General features: G+C 43.7%; 1 protein-coding gene across 1 annotated transcript in view; it reads right to left on the minus strand.

Annotated features, from left to right (window-relative positions):
* Fkbp9 (FKBP prolyl isomerase 9) overlaps nt 1-22,729 on the minus strand; it is a 48,491-nt gene that overhangs the window by 2,700 nt on the left and 23,062 nt on the right. Inside the window, exons 5-9 of the mRNA XM_032906427.1 lie at nt 22,031-22,220; nt 16,113-16,258; nt 8,322-8,508; nt 3,406-3,551; nt 769-932 (exon numbers count right to left, since the gene is read on the minus strand). Coding sequence (XP_032762318.1) covers nt 769-932; nt 3,406-3,551; nt 8,322-8,508; nt 16,113-16,258; nt 22,031-22,220 — 833 coding nt within the window. The remainder of the gene's footprint in view (nt 1-768; nt 933-3,405; nt 3,552-8,321; nt 8,509-16,112; nt 16,259-22,030; nt 22,221-22,729) is intronic.

The following is a 22,729-nucleotide window of genomic DNA, read 5'->3' on the forward strand; positions in this document are numbered from 1 at the left end:
ATCGGAGCAGTAGAGGAAAGCAGGAGAAGTCTCTTGAGGTTCTGCTATAAAAGGAGCATAGAAATGGAAACACTAGAAAGACATCAAGACGACATGAACTAATTGTACTGGGCATAGCGGTGTGTGCCTATCACCCCAACACATGGGGGGCTGAAGCAAGAGGATCCCAAGTTCAAGGACAGCCTGGGCAACATACTGGACTAGGTCTCAAACACAAAGGAGACTAGAGAAAAACAAACCAAAACCATGTGTGATGCCCAAAGGAATGTTCCAGGTCTAGGAAAAGCTGATGGGGTAGGAAGACAAAGGGGTGAAACTGGAGATTGTGCTTGAGAAAGCAGAAGGGAATGAGCCTGGGCCCTAACTCATGCGCAGTGACAGCACAAAAGACCACTACTGCTCAGCTCCAGGAAGAAGCTGTGGCCCCTGCTCACACACTGGGGAGCTGAGACCTTGGGTAATTACTCTCTGCGGGTTCTTCTAAAACCTACGAATGCTGCTCACATGGCTGTCCTGAAGGTGGAGCTGGAAAACGTGGAGAAACAGCGAGCAACCAGTGACTGGAAACTGACTCCAGATCTGTGTATTTGAGACATCCCCTCACCTCTCAGGAGCTCTGTCTTTCATGTGAGGATGTGTGTAAAACACACGTGCCAGTTACCACCATTACACGAGATCTGCATGGCCAGCTCCGTCCTCGGCACAGTAAATGGACCCCTGCCCCCAGGAGGCCCCCGAATAATGGACCCTCCTACAAAGGTCATTTACCTCCTCCAGGAGGACTTCTCCGTTGCCATCCTTGTCGATTTCTTCGAAGAGGTTGGGAGACACTTCACCATTCCATATGAACATGTAGCCCTCCGGGAGGCCAGACACAAGCTCCAGCAGTTCAATGTCAAACACTAGGACGGCACTGCCAGGCACCTCTCCATCTAGTCAACCAGGTAGAAGGAACACAGTGTTAACACAGGCTGGTGGTTGGGACCATCCACCTGCGCTGTCCTCCCCAGCCTCTAGCCACCATACCCAAAGAAGACACTAGTTCCCAGCTAGACTAGTGCCAATGCCCGAATGAAGTCATGAATAATTATTATATATTACATAATTATTCCATATTGTCTTGATACGTCTTTCCAGCATTTTCATTTCTTTGCTCCTTAAAAGAGGATAATACTTTTTTTTCTTTTTAAGGAATAAAATAAACTAGATCCCTGAATACCCCATACAGCAAGGATGACTATTGTTTCATGAAACCTGGGTCTTAATTTACATGTAAATTAAATGGAGAGGCTAGGGAGATGGCCTGAGTTTAGTTCCCATTGCCCATGTCAGGCATGGGCAGGCAAAATGACTTGGCAAAAAAAAAGGTGTTTTCCACTAAACTTAAGGGCCTGAGTAAGATCTCCAGGAGGACCCACATGCTAGGAGAAAACTTAATCCAAAATTTGGCCTCTGACTTCCACACATACACCACAGCATGTAGCATGTACGTTCTCTCTCTCTCTCTCTCTCTCTCTCTCTCTCTCTCTCTCTCTCTCTCTCTCACACACACACACACACACACACACACCAAACAAACAAATAAATAGATAAATGCAAGTTAAATAAAACATTTAAGTCAGACATTGTAGCACCCCCTCCTAATCCCAGCCTTGGAAGAGGCAGAGACAGGCAGACCCCTGGGCCAGGCTACGCAGCCGCTGTAGCTCACGTAAGCCAGCGTGACACCCTGCTTCAAACAGCAAGGTAGATGTCTCCTAAGGAAAGACACTCAGAATTGCCTCTGGCCCCACACATGCACACATATGCACTCACAAACACACGTGACTCACACAAGCATGCACTTACATAAGTGAGTCAATTCTATGGTTATATGGAATTCAAAATGAAAGACGAAAATGCAATTGTTAGGCCAAGTATGTTGACCTAAAATCCTGGCACTTAGAAGGTTGAGGCAAGAAGATTGAAAGTTTGAGGCCAGCCTGGGCTACATAGTAAAATGTTGCTTCAGAAAGCCAAAAGTAACAAGCCCAGAAAAAAAATATTCTTTACTGGGTTTTGTTTTGTTTTGTTTTGGTAAAAACAAAATATTCAAAAGCCATCGGTAGGAACAATAGTTGTAGAACCATTTTTTCTTTTAGGTGTGGGAGATCAAGCCAGGGCCTCACACATGTTCAGCAAGCACCCTATTACTGAGACGTCTCCCAACCCCAATTATAGGATTTTAGGATAAACTTAATGGCTGAACTTTAAGGAGAATAACTGATGCCTAAAAATTATTTCCAATTCAAGGTCAATATATACAATAAGACTCAAAAGTAGCACTATAAGTATATGAGTATGTATATACATATACATATATAATATACATTGTTATAAATTATAAATTATATTTTGGTTTTTTTATTTTTTTAAAGATTTATTTATTATACATAAGTACACTGTAGCTGACTTCAGACACATCAAAAGGGGGCATCAGATCTCATTACAGATGGCTGTGAGCCACCATGTGGTTGCTGGTATTTGACCTCAGGACCTCTGGAAGAGCAGTCAGTGCTCTTAACCACTAAGCCATCTCTCCAGCCCATAAATTATATTTTGAAATTCATTTTTTGGTGCTAGAGATTAAACCCAGGGCCTCACACATGCCAAGCACACAATTTTCCACAAAACTATTATTTTATATTTACTATATGATATAATTATATGCCCTAAGAAAAATCTTAAAGAATACATACATATTGTTTGAGACTTTTTTTTTCTGGGATAAATAAGAGGAAGAGACAGTAAGTGATATATTTTTTAAAGTTTTTTCTTAAAAAAAAAAAAAAATGAAATCACCCTAACATACCAATCACTTTTACAAACTGGTGCCCTACCCTGCCAGCTGTCAGCAGTGTGAAAACACCATGAAGGAATATTCAGGAATCACAAAATAATCACGTAAAATATCACCACGGCAGTGAGGCAGAAGCTGACTTTCCCAGAGCTCAAAAGCAACCTCTGCCTTACAGCATCTTCTTGGCTGACTCACGGGCTGCAGAGGAGTGCACAGCAATGGCCTGCTCGCTCTACCTGGCCCAGGAAACAGTTCTAAAGAAGCAGGCAGTCTAACCCCAAACCACCCAAAGCCCTCCCCTAGGGCCTGGCCATATGAACCTGCAGACCAGTTTTCTTGAAGCTGAATGTTTCTCAAGAAGTCAGGGACAGTGTAATGAGTATCTGAACAAAATTTACATGGTCTTTAACTTAAAAAAATGCTCAAAACTCCTGAAGTTTTCTTAATTAAAAATCAAACAAACGAAAACAGAACCCACAAACCCTTCAGTTCAACGTGGAAGCTATACTTCTGACCCATGCCTTCAGATGGTGACTTTCCCAGCACTCCCGAACACTATCGCTCACCCACGCCAGCTTCTCCGTAGCCCAGGTGGGGCGGGATGATCACTGTTCGCTTCTCTCCCACGCACATCTCTCTGAGACCCATGTCCATCCCCAGCACGACTTGTCCAAATCCCAACACGATGTTGTAAGTTTTGCCTAAATTCCACCTGGAAAAGAGAGGAATCGAGTACCGATCAGCGGAGGCAGAGGGTGTTCTAGGAAAGACGTATAGTCCCGAACAAAGGGCAAACAGACCCGCGGCAGGACACGCTGCAAAACAACCAGCCTGCTTCTGAATTGGCAAAGACATAAATGACAGAGGAACCGTTCCACAGTACAGGAGCTGGCGTGAGGCCTTACTGCCATGAGGGATCCTATAGGCATGCTGGAAAATATAAAGTGGGAACACTGAGCTACGTGGACATTCCTGGTGACAGCTGACTCTACAGTGTCCCCAAGGAGTAAATTCTTTGCCTATAGACAGGCATTTTATGAGGGTATAGTACATATAGTGTAGTTAGGAGCTTGAGTTTTATTTTATATGTTACTGTTGTATTTTAAAACACTATGCAGCCCAGGATGGTCTTGAAATAATTTTATAGTCCAGGATGACCTCAAACTCCTGATCCTCCTCTCTCAGACTCCAAAGTGCTAGCAGGCAAGCACCAGGCTCTGGACCTTAGCTTAAAGGCCTGAGTTAGAATCCTGGTTCTGGCACTAGAGAAGTGGCCCAGACATTCAGAGCATTGAAAGCATCCTGGGTCTGCTGCTTCATTTGACCTGGGAAATGTACCTTTGGTTTCTCTGTCCAGAGTGTAGAGATAGTAACAGTCAATACTAAATATGTTTGACCCACAGGAAAGCAAAGAAAAAGTGGGAGGTGCTGATCCTGCTAAGAATCCCATTAAGCACAAAGTTCAGGGATCCTGAGGACATGGGGAAATAAGTTGGCCCCATAGCCTCAGCCATGACTAAAAATCTACCACTTCCCAAATGGCAAAATGACAGTGATTATGTTCTTCATTCCCAAAGAAGAAATATCCTGCCATCCCTCGGTGCTATCACCAGGTGGTTACAAGGAGCAGACGTCTCCTTCAGGCTACAGTCCCTAGAGACCTCCCAGCCTCCACAGGCCAAGATCTCCACTCCCTTCTCTCCTTCCCAAGGCCCTCTGATGTTCAGGGCTCAGCAGACCCAAGATGACCATGTGCTTATCCTACCTAGGGAGAAAATGACCCAGAGCCAACACCAGCACAGGATGTCCTCGGGAGAGGCCTGTGACGGAGCCACCTCTGACCTACTGGCTGTCAAGCCTCTCTCAGCAACCAGCAGTCTCCTGGCTGCCTCCCCAGGTCCCAGCTGGAAGTAGTACAGGTCTCTGAGTCTCAGAATAGTCAAGACCTTGCTTATGCCATGACAAACACCCAGTTGTAACACACAGCCTAATAGAATCCTCTAAGCAAACAATTCCATTGCTACTTTTCTCTGGGGTCTCATACTTTTGTTTATTTACTTATTTTGTGAGATTTTCAAGCACCATCCTCATGCCTTATGTTCTCCTAACCCTGACCCCAGGTTTCCTGCTTCCTGGATCCTTATCCCGTGGCCCTTTGAAATTTCCATCTCTCCTCGAAGCAGCATCGTGCTGGCAAGTTTTATGTCAACTTGGCACAAGCTAGAGTCCCTGGAGAAAGGGAGCCTCAATTGAGAAAGTGCCTCAATAAGATCCAGCTGCAGACAACTTGTAAGGCATTTTCTTAATCAGGGAGTGACTGGAGCGGGCCCGGCCCACTGAGCGTCATACCATCCTGGGCAAAGTGGCCCTGGATTCTATAAGAAGGCAGCCTGAGCCTTGGAGGACCAAGCAAGTAAGCAGCAACCCTCCACCATGATTGCTGGAACCATGAACCCACAGATCACCAGGGAACCCAGGAATGTTAAGCACCCGGACTGTTCTTTCAAAAGAAGGACATAACCTGTTCTTCCAGAAAGCTGGGACCCGGAAGTGATTAACAGCCTGGCGACCTGTGTTATCTGTTGGGCGAGACCCTATCAAACTCCTACAACCAAGACCATAGGTGGCTAATTATCTAAATGACCTTTACAGCCAGAAGTTCTCCCAAGCTCCCACAACCATGACCAGGGGTGGCTAATAGCCCAATGACTTCTACATTATCTGTATGACTGAGAGACTGAGAGCAGGCTACAGCCTTCCCGGGGCCTTGAAGCCAGTCCAGGGAGCATACCTCTAAAACCCATCTTGGAAGAAATGACAAGTTTCTGAATCAGGTTCAAGATGTGATCACACTTCCTTGTGCAGCAGGGATTGTATGACACCAAGAAACTTTTTTTAAAAGAAACGTTTCTCCAAACTATACTGTTTAAATTTGTTGTATTAGACTCCCCGAAGTCTTGATCTGGGTTCATGAAGTCAATTTGAACCAAGTTGTTCTCTTAAAGGATTTCTTTTTTTTTTTTTTTTTTAAGATTTATTTATTTTATGTATATGGGTACACTGTCGCCGTCTTCAGACACACCAGAAGAGGGCACTGGATCCCATTACAGATGGTTGTGAGCCACCATGTGGTTGCTGGGAATTGAACTCAGGACCTCGGGAAGAGCAGTCAGTGCTCTTAACTGCTAAGCCATCTCTCCAGCCCCTTGAACCAAGTTTTCATTGTCATCTCTTCCTGGTTCACTTCCCTGCCTGAACACCTGCAGGGTCGGCCTCAAATGGCCTCTACATCAGCTCCTGCCTCCAGGTTCCTGCCCTGCTTGAGTTCCCTTCCTTATTTCCTTCGATATGAACAGTGATGTGGAAGTGTAAGCCAAATAAACCCTTTCCTCCCAGTGATGGTTTGCATACGCTTGGCCCAGGGACTGGCACTATTAGAAGGTGTGGCCTTGTCGGAGGAAGTGTGTCACTGTCAGGGTGGGCTTGGAGACCCTCCTCCTAGCTGCCTGGGGATGCTCAGTCTGTTTCTGGCTTCCTTCGGGTGAAGAAGTAGAACTCAGCTCCTCCTGCCCCATGCCTGCCTGGATGCTGCCATGCTCCTGCCTTGATAATGGACTGAGCCTCTGAACCTGTAAGCCAGCCCCAATTAAATGTTGTCCTTTATAAAACTTACATTGGTCATGGTGTCTGTTCACAGCAATAAGACCCTAACTAGGACACTCCCTATCTTGTTTTGGTCATGATGTTTCTTCACAGCAATAGAAACCCCAAGTAAGAGAAGCAGCTACCCCTTGCCTTGATAAGGAGCACCCACACCAGTGAACTGGTTGTGTTGCTTGTACCCATGTAGGGTTTGAGGTGGCCAGGAGCGTAGTTGCCTGCCATCCTTCCCATGATTCCTTCATTTGGAATCTTACACACACACACACACACACACACACACACACACACACACACACACAAAGGCCAGCGAGGATGTGTGGCCACGACTCTTGCCTGTGAATTCACAGGTAACAAATGACTCGCAAGGCATTTTTTCCTTAATTTTTTCCTTAAAAAGCAGGTTTCCTGCATCCCATGGCTTCTGCTCCATAAGAATATGGTGATTCCACCAAACATCAGAATGCAGGAAGTCTGATCTCTGCCCCTCAGATGCATAACCTACACAGACAAGAAGGAATTTCTTTGTCTCCCAGCCCCACGTCCCCTTTCTTGGTCTGAGCAGCAGAGCAGAGACAGGAGCACTGAATGCTGGGCCATTTTCACATGTGTGAGCTCTCTGATCCTTCCCACTGCCTCTGAATACTTTCACAACCAGTGGCTGGGATTGCTCTGCGAGGTCTGATCTCTGTGACTCAGAGCCACTGAGGTTAAGGACATATTTCATCAATTCTAAAATGTGATATTTTTCCCTGCACATTTTAACATCTCTGTGACTATGACTGACTGACAGGGCAACACTTCTGTGTTTTTAGAGAGGCATAAAATAGTATTTCCAATACTAAGAGAGTTTTGGATTTGATGGAATAACACTGAATGTGCCACAGTTTGCAGGACCTCATAGTCCAAAGCCAGACTCTCAGACAAAGTGACAGTTAAGAGAGAGGCACCTTCACGCTCAGGACAAACAGCTCTCCAACTCTGGACTCAGACCTAAATGAGGCTCAGCATAAAAGTGGATGTTCTTATACAAAAATATAAAGTCTGAAAATGATTTTTTTCCCAGAGAAGACTGAATCAATTTCCAGACACACTTGAGATTCAGAGTCACGGGAAGCAAACTTGTCTTTACATTATTTTATGATTTTCAGGTTTATTTCTATCAACTAACACTTATAAAATAATCCTTTAGTGCTACAGATACTCTGGACAAACAAAAGAAAAACTATGAATAAGAAATCAGGTGTCCCTAAAGCATTCAAATCATAACAGACACAAAAATAACTTAAAGCTGGAGGATTAAAAATACAGAAAGTGTTAGGAGACTGAAGAAGCAGGAGCAGTGTTCCTCCCAGGAATTCAGGGATGTTTTTGTAAACAGGGAGGACATGTAAGTGAGGACAAAAGCAGAGAGGCCCAGCCGTGCTGTGCTGACATAGCCTAGGACAAAGGAAGCCTTGTGTAGCAGACTCGACCCAGGCTCTTACTTAAGGGGCTCACTATGCATCCACGTTTGCCTCTAACTTTCTGTCTCCCTTTGCAGCTTTCTAAGCACTGGAATTATGAGTGTTTGCCCCTGCATCTGACTCTAAGGGTTTAGTTATTAAATATAGATCTGGCTGAGAAAGAGAGTTCTGCCAAGTAAGAACAGCCTAGAGCAGGGAAGAGCTGTGGCAGGAAATTCTATAACAACGCACCGAGCACTGAGAAGGCTTGCACTAGGGTTGCACCAAACAGCTCCTCCCAGCATCGGATGACGAGAGGAAGACAGTGGGAGGTATTACCAAAGGCTCCCTCCACATCTGTCCCCAGTTACCCTTACGTGGAGTCCAGCACAGTGCCATCCAGAAGTGAGGCATTGTAGTGGTATTTGAGGTAATCCCCCTTCTTACTCAGCACCGAGCAGTCTGGAGGCTTGTAGTGGGAAGTGATGCTGATGGAATCCGAAGGGTTGTGAAAGTCAATCACGTGGATGTCGAACACCAGCACAGCTGAGCCAGGAATGCTCCCTGAAGGCAAGACCCAAGGAGTCAGTGAGCAAGCTCAGCCCAGCACACACAGCGCACTCCCCTCCGCAGGACCAGCAGGTGTGTCCGGGTAAGGAACACAGGAGCCCAGGTCCTTCTCGAACTCAGAGGTTCTTGAATGTTGGTACAGATAAGAATTACCTACAGCTTACAGAGGGTTGGGTGGCAGCAGGCCAGGTCTCTGCGTTTTTACCTGAATCCAAACAAGACTGGGGCCACTGTTAAAGTCTCAGAATGGGGATCAGGCACTGACACTTGGGTTTTAATTTTTCTTTTTGAGATGGTATCTCTGTGTATATACCTTTTGGGGATTTTGTTTTTGTTTTGTTTTGTTTTTGGTATTCTGCAAAGATGATGAATTATATTATTTGGGGTTTTTTTGTTTGTTTGTTTGTTTTTAAACACTCACATGGTCAACATTTTTACACTTCTTTTTTTTTTTTTTCCGGAGCTGGGGGCCGAACCCAGGGCCTTGCACTTGCTAGCGCTCTACCACTGAGCTAAATCCCCAACCCCTACACTTCTTTTAAGACAGGGTTTTATTGTGTAGACTACAAACCTCCAGATCATGTCCTGTATAAAGGATCCCTGAACCAGCCTTCCACACAGGGAGGCTCTTCCTGACTTATCCCTCATCAGCTATTAATAAAGTTAATAATGATAAAGAAACCACCTTTTGGCAGAGGCTCTAACTACAACAGTTAGTCAGTGATGGGCAGAACCACACCTTGACTGGGTCTGCTTAGTTACACACATCTCCTGCCCTATACTTCAACCTCAGCCTCGACAGAGCCACTGAAGATGGACCCATGGGAGGGGGTTCTCAGACCTCTTGATCTGTTTCTCTTCCCAGTGTGACTACTCTCAATGAATCTCACTTCTCTGCACTCCGTCAATTATTATCTTTCTGTGGTATGTTGGGGATGACTCTGAACCTAACTTCTCTTGGGGACCCCAAGAGAACAGGAACCCTACAGGAAAACCAACAGAGTCAACTAACTTGGACTCTTGGGGGGCTCCCAGAGACTGAATAACCCACCAAACAGTGAGCATGGGCAGGAACGAGGCCCCCTGCACACGTGTAGCAGATGAGTAGCTTGGACTTCATGTGGGTACCTTAAACAGTTAGAGAAGAAGCTGTCCCTAAGCCTGTTGCCTACCTGCCTGCAGAGCCCACACCTCTAAATGGACACCCTGTTGGGCCTCAGTGGGAGAGGATGTGCCTAGTCCTGTATTAACTTGATGTGCAGGGTGGGAAGTGTGGGGTGGGGGATGGAAGGGGAGTGGGGGGTGAGGATGAGGGGTGGCATTGGGGGGGTCTTCCTCTTCTAAGGGAAATGAGAGAGAGGACTTGCATGATGAGGTATTAAGAGGGGAGGAAGGGTTTATATTAGGTTGTAAAGTGAATAAATAAATTTAATTTTTAAAAGAATACTCATTAAAACAAAGGAAAAAAGAAAGAAACACACACACAAAACTTTAAAATAATTTAAGCAGCGGTGGGGAAACTGAGGGTTGAATTCCATAGAGAGACACTGTCTCAAAAATTAAAAGTAAAATTAAAAACGTCAGTGCCTGACCCTCATTCTGAGACTTTAGCAGTGGTTTAATCTTGTCTAGATCCAGGTAAAAATGCAGAGTCCTAGCCCCCTGCCACACAACACTCTGTAAAGCTGTAAGTAATTCCCATCTGCACTAACGTTCAAGAACCTCTGGGCTTGAGAAGGACCAGGAAGTTTTTTCCTAGATGACTATGTTTTAAAACAAAACAAACAAACAAACAAAAATTATGGCTGGGCATGGTGGCTCATGCCTTTAATCCCAGAACTCGGGAGGCAGAGGCAGGTGGATATCTGTAACTTCTAGTTACAGCCTGGTCTACAGAGTGACTTCAGTCCAGTTAGGGATACACAGTGATACGCTGCCTCAAAAAACAAGAGAAAGAAAGACTGTGTTAATGACACGTGGTTAACTTAACCTTTCTCCGACATAGATGTATAAGCAGGCAGATACTAAACTTGATTAATGTAAATAAAATGATCCCTTAATGATGCAATGGGAAACAGGGCCTGCTACGGGAGAAAATGGAATAGGTTCCAGACCAGCACATTCCCAGACCTGCCATCAATTCACCAAGCGCTCTGCCGATGACTTAGTCAACGTCTTTGACGCAAACATCTTGGTGAGCTGAGAAACAGATTCACACCCACTCAGTGAGTTCCATTTTAACTCCAGGCTTGCTTGTCAGCTTCTAGGAAGTGAATGTGGGTCAGTCTCCCAGGTGCTTAGTTAACTCAGAGATAAACATGTTAGTGTGGCCATCAGTGAGGATGCAGGCTGTGTGTGGGCAGAGTTATTGTTTGTCTTGTTCTCTAATAGGTTTCCCAACACCTAAGCAGAACACGGGCATGAGATTACTCAATGCATCTGTGATGGACCATCAAATGAAGTTTCTTAGCTTATAAAGCCAGAGAACAGAGCTTGAACCCAAGACTTGCACCCCAAAGAGGCCAACAAGACAGACACAAAGGTTGCTGGCTGCCTGGCCCAGCAGAAAACTCACCTACTTCCTGGTCCTCACTAATTCCCCTCGAGATGTCCGGAACTTCTAGTTTGAACTCTCAGTTCACTACATATGGAAACCAGCAATTCATTGCATAATGGGGACTTGCCCTGTGACACAGATGTGTAATAAAGCTCTGGGTCTAATTGTGGCTCCATTCTGTGGCCTTAAGCAAACCGTTCCACTTTAATGGGTCGTACTATCTTATCTGAACAGTGATTATAGTAATGCTTTCTTCTATGTAGACCTGTGCATGTACACGCACGCACATGTGCAGACCAGAGGGCAAACTCAGGTGTTACTGATCCGAGAGCACCATCGACTTTTCCTTCCTTCCTTCTTTCCTCCCTCCCTCCCCCTCCCCTCCTCCCTCCCTCCTCCCTCCCTCCCTCCCTTCCTTTATTTTATTTTTATTAGATGGGATCTCTAACTGTTCTGGAACTCAACAAAGTCGTCTAGGCTCACTCAGCCAGCCCCAGGGATCTCTGCCTCCTGGATACATTCATTAAACCCATCATAGCTAAGGATCAACTCTGGTCCTCAAACTTGTAATACGTCTTAATATAGAAATACTATCCACAACTATTTCCAGTTTCCTGTGAGTCTTTGTACAAGAAGTCCAAGAAGGGTATGGGAGATGGTTCAGTCAGCAAAGTGCCCGATGTACAGGCCTGATAAGTTGAGTTCAGATCCCAAGAACATGTAAAACTCTGGGCATAGAATGCATGCCTGCAATACCAGCCCAAAGCCCGTAGGCTGCTCAGCTAGCTAAATCGATGAGCTTGAGGCTCAGAGAAACTCTGTCTAAAAAATAAAAGGAAGAACCATGAAAAAGAGACACCTGATGTCATCCTCAGGCCTCCAGCCAATGTGCACACCCACACACATGTGCACATACATATATAACACATGCATATACCCAATGTGCACACACATATACAACACATGCAACACCCAGTAGACATGCATATGTGCACATACACATATACAACAACACATGCACACAGTCCTAGAGACAAGTGGGTAAGATAGCAGTTATTTTCCTCACTGTCCTCTAAAAATTACTGAAAAGACAGTTTGGGGGAACAGCAAGCCACAGGGAAGCTCACCTTCTATAACAAGAAACCCACCCTTCAGAATGTAAACACACCTAAGAGTCCTAATTCCTGGGCTGTCCTCACAGAACGTGGAAGGGGGCAAAGAAGGCCCGAACATCCGGAAGTCTTATTCTGCTTTTCCTAACCCTTGAGGTGAAACAGCTTCAACAAAACAAAACGTCAGCAGAGGCCATGACCACCACGAGAGGCTCTGTTAGTGCCTGGCACTCCACTGTGCCGAAAGGAAGCCACAAGCTAAGCATAACTGCTTCCTCGCCTGTTTCTGGGCCAGTGCTTCAGGGATCACCATGAAGTCCTACGTAACCCTCCCAAAAGCCACTGTGTGCTGACCCAGAGCACCTGGGTTTTACACTTCAAGGCGCCCTCCCCAACTACAATGTGGGATTCAAGACGGAGCAGCCTCTTTGGATATTTCCCAAAGCGCCATTTAATTCTGTGGCCATGCTCAGTCTCATTCTTGATGGACAGCCAAAAGGAAAAAGAATACTGTAAACAAATGGTTTTCATCAGTGTGTTCTTTTTTTAAAAGACAGGGAAGATTCTTCTTCAAGTCATAATGAAATAAGAATGCTCAGAAACTAGGCACTTCTGTGCACAGTATAAAATGGTAGCATCAAAACTCTAAACAGGACACAAAGTAAGAGCTATTTTATGTATTTACTTATTCATTTAATTGTCCATTCATCCATTCATTTATTCACTTCATTACTAAGGATTGAAGCCAGGGCCTCATATATGCTATGCAGGCATTTTAACACTGAGTAAATCCCTCATCTTTTTCTTTTCCTTTTTTCTTCCTCCTCCTCTTTTTTCCTCTCTCCCTCTACATTGGTTCTCTCTCCTTTTTTGGGGAGACAGGATCTCATGTAGGGTTTGGCCTCAAAGTCCCTACTTAGTTAGGTTTAATGGTTTAAGTACTTGATCCCCAGTGGGTGTAAGTGTTTGAGATGGATTAGGAAGTGTGGCCTTGTTGGAGGAGGTGTGACACAAGGGACAGGCTTTGAGGTTCCAAAGGTCCATGTCATTCGTAGGTAGCCCTTTGTGCCTCCTACTTACAAATCTAAGCTCTTAGCTGTTCATGGCATCATGCCTTTGCACTGCCATCATGAACTACAACCCTCTGAAGCTGTAAGCCCCAAATAAACTCTTCTACAAGCTGCCTTGGTCATGGTGTCTTTCACGGCAATAGAAGGTAACAAAGACAGGGAAGGTGGCCTTAAACTCCAAAGCCTTTGCCTCGGCCTCTGCTCCTGAGTACTAAGATTACAGCATGCATTACCTTACCCCACCTGGCTCCAGCTCATATTCCTTAAGCTGTGACCTTTAATGATCCAAAAAACCACTTCTCAGTTGTACCCTCTAGTTTCTAATCAGCTTGATACGCCTTGAATCCTCTGTGAGGAAACCTCTGGAAAAAAATTCCCAAGATTCACATTATATGTGAACAGAAATCAAAGAGGGTTAACGAAATGAGCATATTCAGTCAACGAGGTCAGTCAGAAGTCTAGCAGCAAAAAGAGTATAAAACTATGATAACAACTGTTACCAACTTTTCCTAAGGAAATCTAAGCAAGCCAGCAAAAAATAATTCAAGAGAAAAAAATGAAAAAGTTTTAAATATTAAATACTATGTAGCTATTTAAAACTATCCATTGATGGACTGGAGAGATGGCATGAATATTAAAAGCTGGCATACAAGCAAAGTATATGTGTGACATATAAAAATATGTACAACAAACCAGATAAAGAGTGGAAGTACAACACAATATGATAAGAAGGTGACCTCCTTTTCAGTGTGAATAGATAGGTAGGTATGTCTTTATTTTCCTCTCTATCTTTGAGAAAGGGCCTACCTCTGTAGCCCAGGCTGGACTTGAACTCTCAATTCCCCTGCCTCCACCTCCACAGAGCCATATCAATAGGCTTGGACCTCATATTTAGTACATACCTTTCCTTTAACTTATGCATAAACCCTACACACATATCCAAAAGTACAGAAATATCTACCACAGGAATAAAAATTTACTACAAATTTGGGGGCTTGAAACCACAAAAACTGGGCTGGAGATGAAGCCTAGCAGTAAGGCACTTGCCTAGGACACACCGGGCCCTAAGTTCTGTGCCCAGAACAATAAGAAAGAGAGGAGGGGAGGGGAGGGGAAAGGAGAGAAGAGAAGAGGAGAGGAGAGAGGAGGAGCAGAGAGGAGAGGAGAGGAGAGAGGGAGGAATAGAGAGGAGAGGAGAGGGAGGAGAGGGAGGGAGGAGGGGGGGGAGGAGAGGAGAGGAGAGGAGAGGAGGGAGAGGAGGAGGAGGAGAGGAGAGGAGAGGAGGGGAGGAGGGAAGGGAAGATCGAGAAAGACGGGAGGGAACAGGACAAGATGGGAAGAGGACAAGCAAACAGACACAGTCCTGGAAGTCAGCAGGGTAATTTAAAGGCACTGTCAGCGTGTGCTCCTTTTGGAGACCTCAGGAGGGAGAGGAACCTTTTTTCCTCTGACCAAAGGCAACCTGCATCCTGACCATCGCCCTCCTCAGTCTAAATGTAGCTTATTGCCTTCTCCCCAAGATGACATCCTGACTCCTCAAAGACCCTCAAAGCATCTCAGGGCCATCTGAGTAATCCAGAACACCCTTCCTGCTTCAGGGTCCTCAATCAATGTTGGGGGGAGGGTGGTAATGGGGGGAGGATGGGGAGGGGAAGCCCATATAGAAGAGGAGGGGTAGGGGTTAGGGGGATGTTGGCCGGGAAACCGGGAAGGGGAATAACAATCGAAATGTAAATAAGAAATACTCAAGTTAATAAAGATAAAAAAAAAAAGGAAAAAAACAAAACAACAAAAAAAAAAGTCCTTAATCAAACCAGCAAATGCCCTTTTAATAAGCATATATTGACAGATTCATGGGCAGTTTTGAGGTGATATCTCTCTCAATAGCACTAACTTCTGGTGTGATTTAGGGAGATTTGGAGGTATAATTTATCTTCCTAGCTTTTTTTTTTTTTAAATCCTAAAGCTAACATATATTACTTGCATCTGTTTTGTCTGTTTTTGTTTGTTTGTTTTGTTTTTGAAACAAGGTCCCATTTAGCTCAGGCTAGCCTCAAATTCCTTATATAGCCAACATCTGACTCTCCTGCCTCCACCGCCGCAGTGTTGGGACTTCAGGCCTGTGCCACCACACTTAGCTATTTCTACAACCTTTAAAGATACTTTGCTGGTAAGGTGACAAAAGTGTTCAGAGAATTAAGGTGATTACTACAAAACTCATTAAATTTACTAATGTTGCTGAATTGTACAGCTAAATGGGGGGGGGATTCCTTAATGTGTAAGATAAAAAACAAAACAGGAGTGAAGTTACACTTACTTTCAACCACCTTATTTAAAATAAAGAAAGAAATACAAACACAGTTAAGAGTATAGTAAATGCTGGGGCTGGAAAGATGGCTAATCAGTTAAGAACACTGGCTGCTCTTCCAGAGGAACCAAGGTTCAGTTCCCAGCACAGCAGCTCAAAACTCTCTGTTACTCCACTTTCAAGAGGTCCAGTGTCCTCTCCTGGCCTCCTCAGACGACACACATACACAGTACCCTTACATACATGCAAGTTAAATATTCATACATGTAAAATTAAAATAAAAATATATATTACATATTAGTAAAATGTTAACAATCGGTGAAACAAGGTAGAATTCACTGTTCTCTCATTAGTGGTTGCAGAGGGTACATTTGACAGAAAGAAAAGGAATATGGGGATAGGAAACTGTTGCAAACCAACAGCCTTAGAAAAGAAAACCATCAGTGGGGCGGAGTCTTAGGCTAGATTTAGATTCCTTGTTTCATCTCTAGACGTGCTGACCTGAGCAATGTGGAAGTAGCCAGTTAGTGAGAAGGGCAGGTAATACACACCTCTTCCTTCTTCTCCATAGCCCAGGTGAGGAGGGACCACAATCCTTCGCCTCTCTCCAATGCAGACACCCAGTAAGCCTTCATCCATCCCAGGAATCACATAGCCCTGCCCAATGTACGTGTCAAAGGTGTGGTTCCGTGAATAGCTAAGAAAGAAGAAGGAAAAGATGAGGTCATTCACAAGGGACACACAGCAGCTGGGGAAATTACTCAGAATCCTGATACCAAAGGGCCACAGGTAACTCCACACCCAGAACAGCTGAACCATAGAATGCAAGGACACAGCCCCTGGAATGAGGAACATGTGAGCATCTGCAGGAACAGCACATTGTGTTTTCTATCTGTATGGTTACTCGATAAAAGGAGTGTGGGTGTGAGAAGCAGCCATACAGTGGAGCTGATGGGAGTGGCCTCATCTCTTTCCCACTTCCCTATCTGCCCAAGTATTCATGTATTTGCATTTCCTTCCTCACCTTCCTTACTGCATCAAAACTACTAGTCTTACTCTGATGTTTCCCTTCCCACTCACACCCACAGTGTACAAAGTACTACTTCCTAAAATAACTAATGTTTAAACGATTGTTTGGTTTACCATGCACATTCATAGTGAACCTTCCTTCCCTTTGACAGTAATTGTTTGGGAGATAGTCTCTACTCTGCAGAAGTCTGGGACTGAGCCTGGTGCCCTCGGCCACTCTACCAACCAAAAGTGACACCTAGAGTTACTGAAGTACTGTACCTCCTGAGTACAGCAGACACTTCCACTGGTAAGATAACAAAACCGAGTGTAAAAAACAACATAAAGACTGTGTAAATTAAATACAACCTGACTCCACCAATAATTACTAATTCCATAAGATGGCCTGCAAAGTGAATTACATGAAATCTCAGGAAAGAATTCCAAAGAATAATTATAAATATATTCAAGGAAATGAAACAGAACACAAACTCAGGAACTGACTGAGAGAGTATAAAAATAAATGAACGACATGAGGAAGTCAATACAGCATATAATAAATTAATATTATAATAATTTAATTAAGAGAAACCCTGAATAGTAGAGATGGCTCAGCCATTAAGACAGAGACCCCAGTTCAGTTCCCAACACCCAGACCATTAGCCTAAACCTTCCTGTACCTCCAGCTCCATGGGATTGTGGCCACTGTTGACAGCTGCACTTGTGTGTACAATGTACACACAAACATAAATACATACACATGGTTTTTAAAATACTTGAAAAAAATCCAAACTGAAAAACTGGAAATAAACACTTCAATATGTCATAGAAGTTGGAGAGACTCGCCAGCCGACTGCACCAAGAGGATATCAGAGCCTGAAGACAAGGTGGAGGATTTGGAATATTCAGACAATACCAAAGATAGATCAAGTAATAGAGCATGAATAGAACATTCCAGATATGTGGAACATAATTTAAAAAACAAATCTAGGCACAGGAAAAGGAGAGGAACTTCATGTTCAAGGCATGTTGGAGGCATAGCAGAAATGTTCCCAACCCTAAGGGGAAAGATACCCAAAAATAGGTTGCACCCAAAATGCCAATCAGACAGAACTTTCCCATGCTGTATTATAGTCAGAATACTAAATATAGAGAACAAACAAAATGTAAGCATAGAAAATATCAACCACAAAAGGATTAATTTCTTCATATCAATAAGAAAAGGACAAATTACAATACCATTAATATAAAAATAGGGAAAAATGATAATAAAAGATTTCCAAATAAATATGCAGAAACAATAACCATCAAAGAAGTTCAGATTAAAATTTTAGGCATGATTTTTCTCTTGAAAGTAACCAAAGCTTTATTTGTTTTGTTGTATGTTTTGAGACCAAGCTAGCATCAAAACTTAAGACAATCCTCCTGCCTCAGCCTTCCAAGTGTAGGACTGAAGACATAAGCAACCACACCTGAGTCTTACTACTAAATGATACCCAGAGAATGCTATCAAAAGATAATATATGTGGGGTGGAAAAGGGAAAGCAGTAAAATTCCATTTTAATTAAGAATACATTAAAATAACATATATACACACACATATATAAGCTTTGACCCAAAGATTCTTCTCGGAAAGAATCATATACTTGAAGACCTAGGCACCAAAAAAAAAAAAAAATTACTACAACTCTTTTTAAATGTCAAAAGGTAGGAAAACCATAAATGGCCCCCAAAAGGATTGACTGCATAAGTTTAAGACAGAATTTATACAATGGACTATTATATTGGTTAGGATAGATGAGATCCCACTGCACTTACATGGCCAACCACTAAAAATTTGCAGAAAAATTAGTTCCATCATGTGAAATCCAGTACGCCCAGAAAATGATCTCTCCACCTCCTTCCCTCCCTCCATGCCTCCCTCCCTCACCTCCTTCCACAGGGCCATCCCTGTGTTGCCCAGGCTAGCCTCTAACACCAGAGCTTAAGTAATCCTCTTGCCCCAACCTCCCAAGTAGCTGGGAACACAGGCACTACCACTCTGCCAGACTGCAATGGCCTTTAAGTAGGAATGTAATTCCAAGGAATAAAGGACAGAGTCACGCTGAAATGTAAAAAGTAATGTCAAACATGCATTGAGAAAAAAATTAATAACAGAAAAGTACAAAGATAAGTCAAAAGCAATAGGATGATGGTCATATAAACACTTTATACCTGCCCAGTAGGAGACAATGCAGATGTGAAAACCAAATGAGTTCTCTCATTTCACCAATGTGGAAAATGTTCCTATCAAGGAACAGAATTATATGTAAAGTAAGTAATCTTCTATGATGTGTTTACACATACATACACACAGAGAAATACCATATCCATAAAGGGAAGAAACTAAGGCAACATTGGCATCTGCTTGCATTTACATTAAAACATACAGACACATAGACACGCATTCACACTCACACGCACATGCATGCACACACACTGGTTGATTAACAAAACTATCCAAGCTGTATGGAGAGATGCGCACCTGTAATTCTAGGATTTGGGAGACTGGATCAGGAAGACCGCTTTGAGTTCAGGAGTTCAAAACCAGTCTGAGCTATACAGGAATGCCTGATCTCAAAAAAAAAAAAAACAACAACAAAAAAAAAAAAAAAAAAAAAAAAAACTTCTTAAAGGCTTGGGTTATAGCTCAATGTGAGACCCTGGGGTTCAATTCTGAACTATAAATTTTTAAAAGGATGAAGTGAGGGAGGAGAGAAATAGAGGAGGAGGAGGAGGAAGAAGAAGAAGAAGAGGAAGAGGAGGAGGAGGAAGAGGAGGGAAAGGGAGAAGAGGAAGGGAGGAAAAGGAAGAGTAAAGGAGAAACATAAAAATGGTTCAGTTGGAGATAGAGGCCTTATATCCAAAATATACAAAGAACTCAAGAAGTTAGACAGCAGGGAGACAAATAACCCTATTAAAAAATGGGGTTCAGAGCTAAACAAAGAATTCACAGCTGAGGAATGCCGAATGGCTGAGAAACAACTAAAGAAATGTTCAACATCTTTAGTCATCAGGGAAATGCAAATCAAAACAACCCTGAGATTTCACCTCACACCAGTGAGAATGGCTAAGATCAAAAACTCAGGTGACAGCAAATGCTGGCGAGGATGTGGAGAAAGAGGAACACTCCTCCATTGTTTGTGGGATTGCATACTGGTACAACCATTCTGGAAATCAGTCTGGAGGTTCCTCAGAAAATTGGACATTGAACTACCTGAGGACCCAGCTATACCTCTCTTGGGCATATACCCAAAAGATGCCCCAACATATAACAAAGACATATGCTCCACTATGTTCATAGCAGCCTTATTTATAATAGCCAGAAGCTGGAAAGAACCCAGATGCCCTTCAACAGAGGAATGGATACAGAAAATGTGGTACATCTACACAATGGAATATTACTCAGCTATAAAAAACAACGACTTTATGAAATTAAGAGGCAAATGGTTGGAACTGGAAAATATCATCCTGAGTGAGCTAACCCAATCACAGAAAGACATACATGGTATGCACTCATTGATAAGTGGCTATTAGCCCAAATGCCTGAATTACCCTAGATGCCTAGAACAAATGAAACTCAAGACGGATGATCGAAAATGTGAATGCTTCACTCCTTCTTTAAAAGGGAACAAGAATACCCTTGGCAGGGATGAGAGAGGCAAAGATTAAAACAGAGACTGAAGGACACCCATTCAGAGCCTGCCCCACATGTGGCCCATATATATACAGCCACCCAATTAGATAAGATGGATGAAGCAAAGAAGTGCAGAAGTGTAGATCGCTCCTGAGAGACACAGCCAGAATACAGCAAATACAGAGGCGAATGTCAGCAGCAAACCACTGAACTGAGAATAGGACCCCCGTTGAAGGAATCAGAGAAAGAACTGGAAGAGCTTGAAGGGGCTCGAGACCCCATATGTACAACAATGCCAAGCAACCAGAGCTTCCAGGGACTAAACCACTACCTAAAAGACTATACATGGACTGACCCTGGACTCTGACCTCATAGGTAGCAATGAATATCCTAGTAAGAGCACCAGTGGAAGAGGAAGCCCTAGGTCCTGCTAAGACTGAACCCCCAGTGAACTAGACAGTTGGGGGGAGGGCGGCAATAGGGGGAGGGTGGGGAGGGGAACACCCATAAGGAAGGGGAGGGGGGAGGGGGATGTTTGCCCGGAAACCGGGAAAGGGAATAACACTCGAAATGTATATAAGAAATATTCAAGTTAATAATAATAATAAAAAAAAAAAACAAGTAAAAAAAAAATGGTTCAGTTGGAGCTGGAGAGATGGCTTAGCAGTTAAGAGTACTTGTGGCTCTTGCAGAGGACCAAGTTCAGTTCTCAGCACCCACAGGGTGGCCCACAGTCATACATAACTCTAGTTCCAAGAGATCCAACACATTCTGTCCTCTGTGGGCATCATGTACACATGAGGTGCACATACATAAATGCAGGCAAAACACTCACATACATAAAATAAATGAGTCTAAAATTAATTAAAATAGTTAGCTCTAAAGAATAAATCAAGGAGGCAAAGACATGTATATTGAATATCTTAATTTACTACTTAGTTTTATGTTGAACCATGTTGACTACTGTATGTCTTAAGAAAAAAATGATTAAAAATGTAGAAGAGATCTTAACGAGTAAGAAGAATGTGTTGTTCCGATTTAAAAAGTACCATAGAAAAATCCCTCTTTGCTGCTTTGGACGGGTAAACAAATGAGAAGTCTATTACCTCAGAGACATAGAGGCTCTGTCACTACTTGTTTATGGGAAGCCAGAGGAGTGGTTTCAAAACTAACATGCCTGCCACCTGAATAAACAAGACTCGCCACAGCTTGCCACGTGCATTGTGCACTGAAGCCCGCTGGGTAATTGCTGAGGAAGAGGCGGGGGAACTAGCCTCTGCACCATCCATTCACAAGGAGCTGGATGCATCCAGGCGCATCCAGCTGCATCCAGCTGGTGTCCTCAACTTTTAAACACAGCACTTTCAAAACCTTAACTCAACCATCATGGAGAACGTGTTGAAACGAGGAATAAACTGAAGCTGATATTCAGCGAGCTGCAACACTATCCAACATCAGGAAGCTAGAGCAGCAGAGATAGGCTCTTCGTCCACTGTATCCCTTCACCTCACTTCTGACCACTCCACATCCTCAAGTCGACAGTGGGTTCAGAGTAGGAAAGAGAACTATGGGTGTCTAGGAACATAAGTCCCTCCTGTTTCCTAAACCATCTAAACCAAGAGACCCTGGTAACCACCTTGGAAGAAACTCAGAGTCTGAAAACAGAGACCTGTACTGATGACTAAAATGAGTCAGGACTGATGGTGAATTTCCACCACGGCCAACCACGGTTGGTTACACACCACTTAGCCAGATGTTCTGGTGAACGAAGAATAGCTTCCTTACCTGGAGTCAAAGAGGGTGCCATCCAGAAGCGTGCCATTGTAATGATACCTGAGGAAATCCCCACTCTGACTTCTCCTCTCACAGCTCTCAGGGACGACCTTGTTCTCAACGGAAATGGTATCCTTGGGGTTATGGAGGTCCAATAATGCAACATCAAAGACGAGGGACGCCTGCCCAGGGATGTCTTTTCCTAGAGTGAAATGGAAGAACAATTCATTCCAGACACAAAATATAGGAAGTGCTTTGACAACCACTCATGCCATCTGTGTTGGTGTTCCTCATGCCTGGAAGTTTTCGAGCCAAGGAAACAAACGCTCTGCTCTCCATGTTGTGGAACTACATCGTCTCACCCTGGTGAGACCATGACCACACCTCAGATGCTCAGGCCCCAGTGAGAAGCTCTCCATGGAATCCAAATCCTTATCTCCTATGGGTTCTGTCTGGCACAAATGCATTGTAAACATTCAAATGTGCAAACTCCAAACTTGTAACTTCACTCTGGAAAATACTATACAGTCATGTTCTTTAAAACCGAGGGCCATTTTTTTAATGTAAAGTTCTTTATCCAAAATGAGCTGTTAATAAACAGAAATTAGATAACACATCTATCTCGTTTCTGCACGTGCTGTTTCTCTTGGATGTTTTCTAGGATGGGACATGCAGGATACAGAATACGCTCTGTATTTCTGGGTTCTACAT

Source organism: Rattus rattus, chromosome 6 (assembly GCF_011064425.1).
Source record: "Rattus rattus isolate New Zealand chromosome 6, Rrattus_CSIRO_v1, whole genome shotgun sequence".
Taxonomy (NCBI): Eukaryota; Metazoa; Chordata; class Mammalia; order Rodentia; family Muridae; genus Rattus; species Rattus rattus.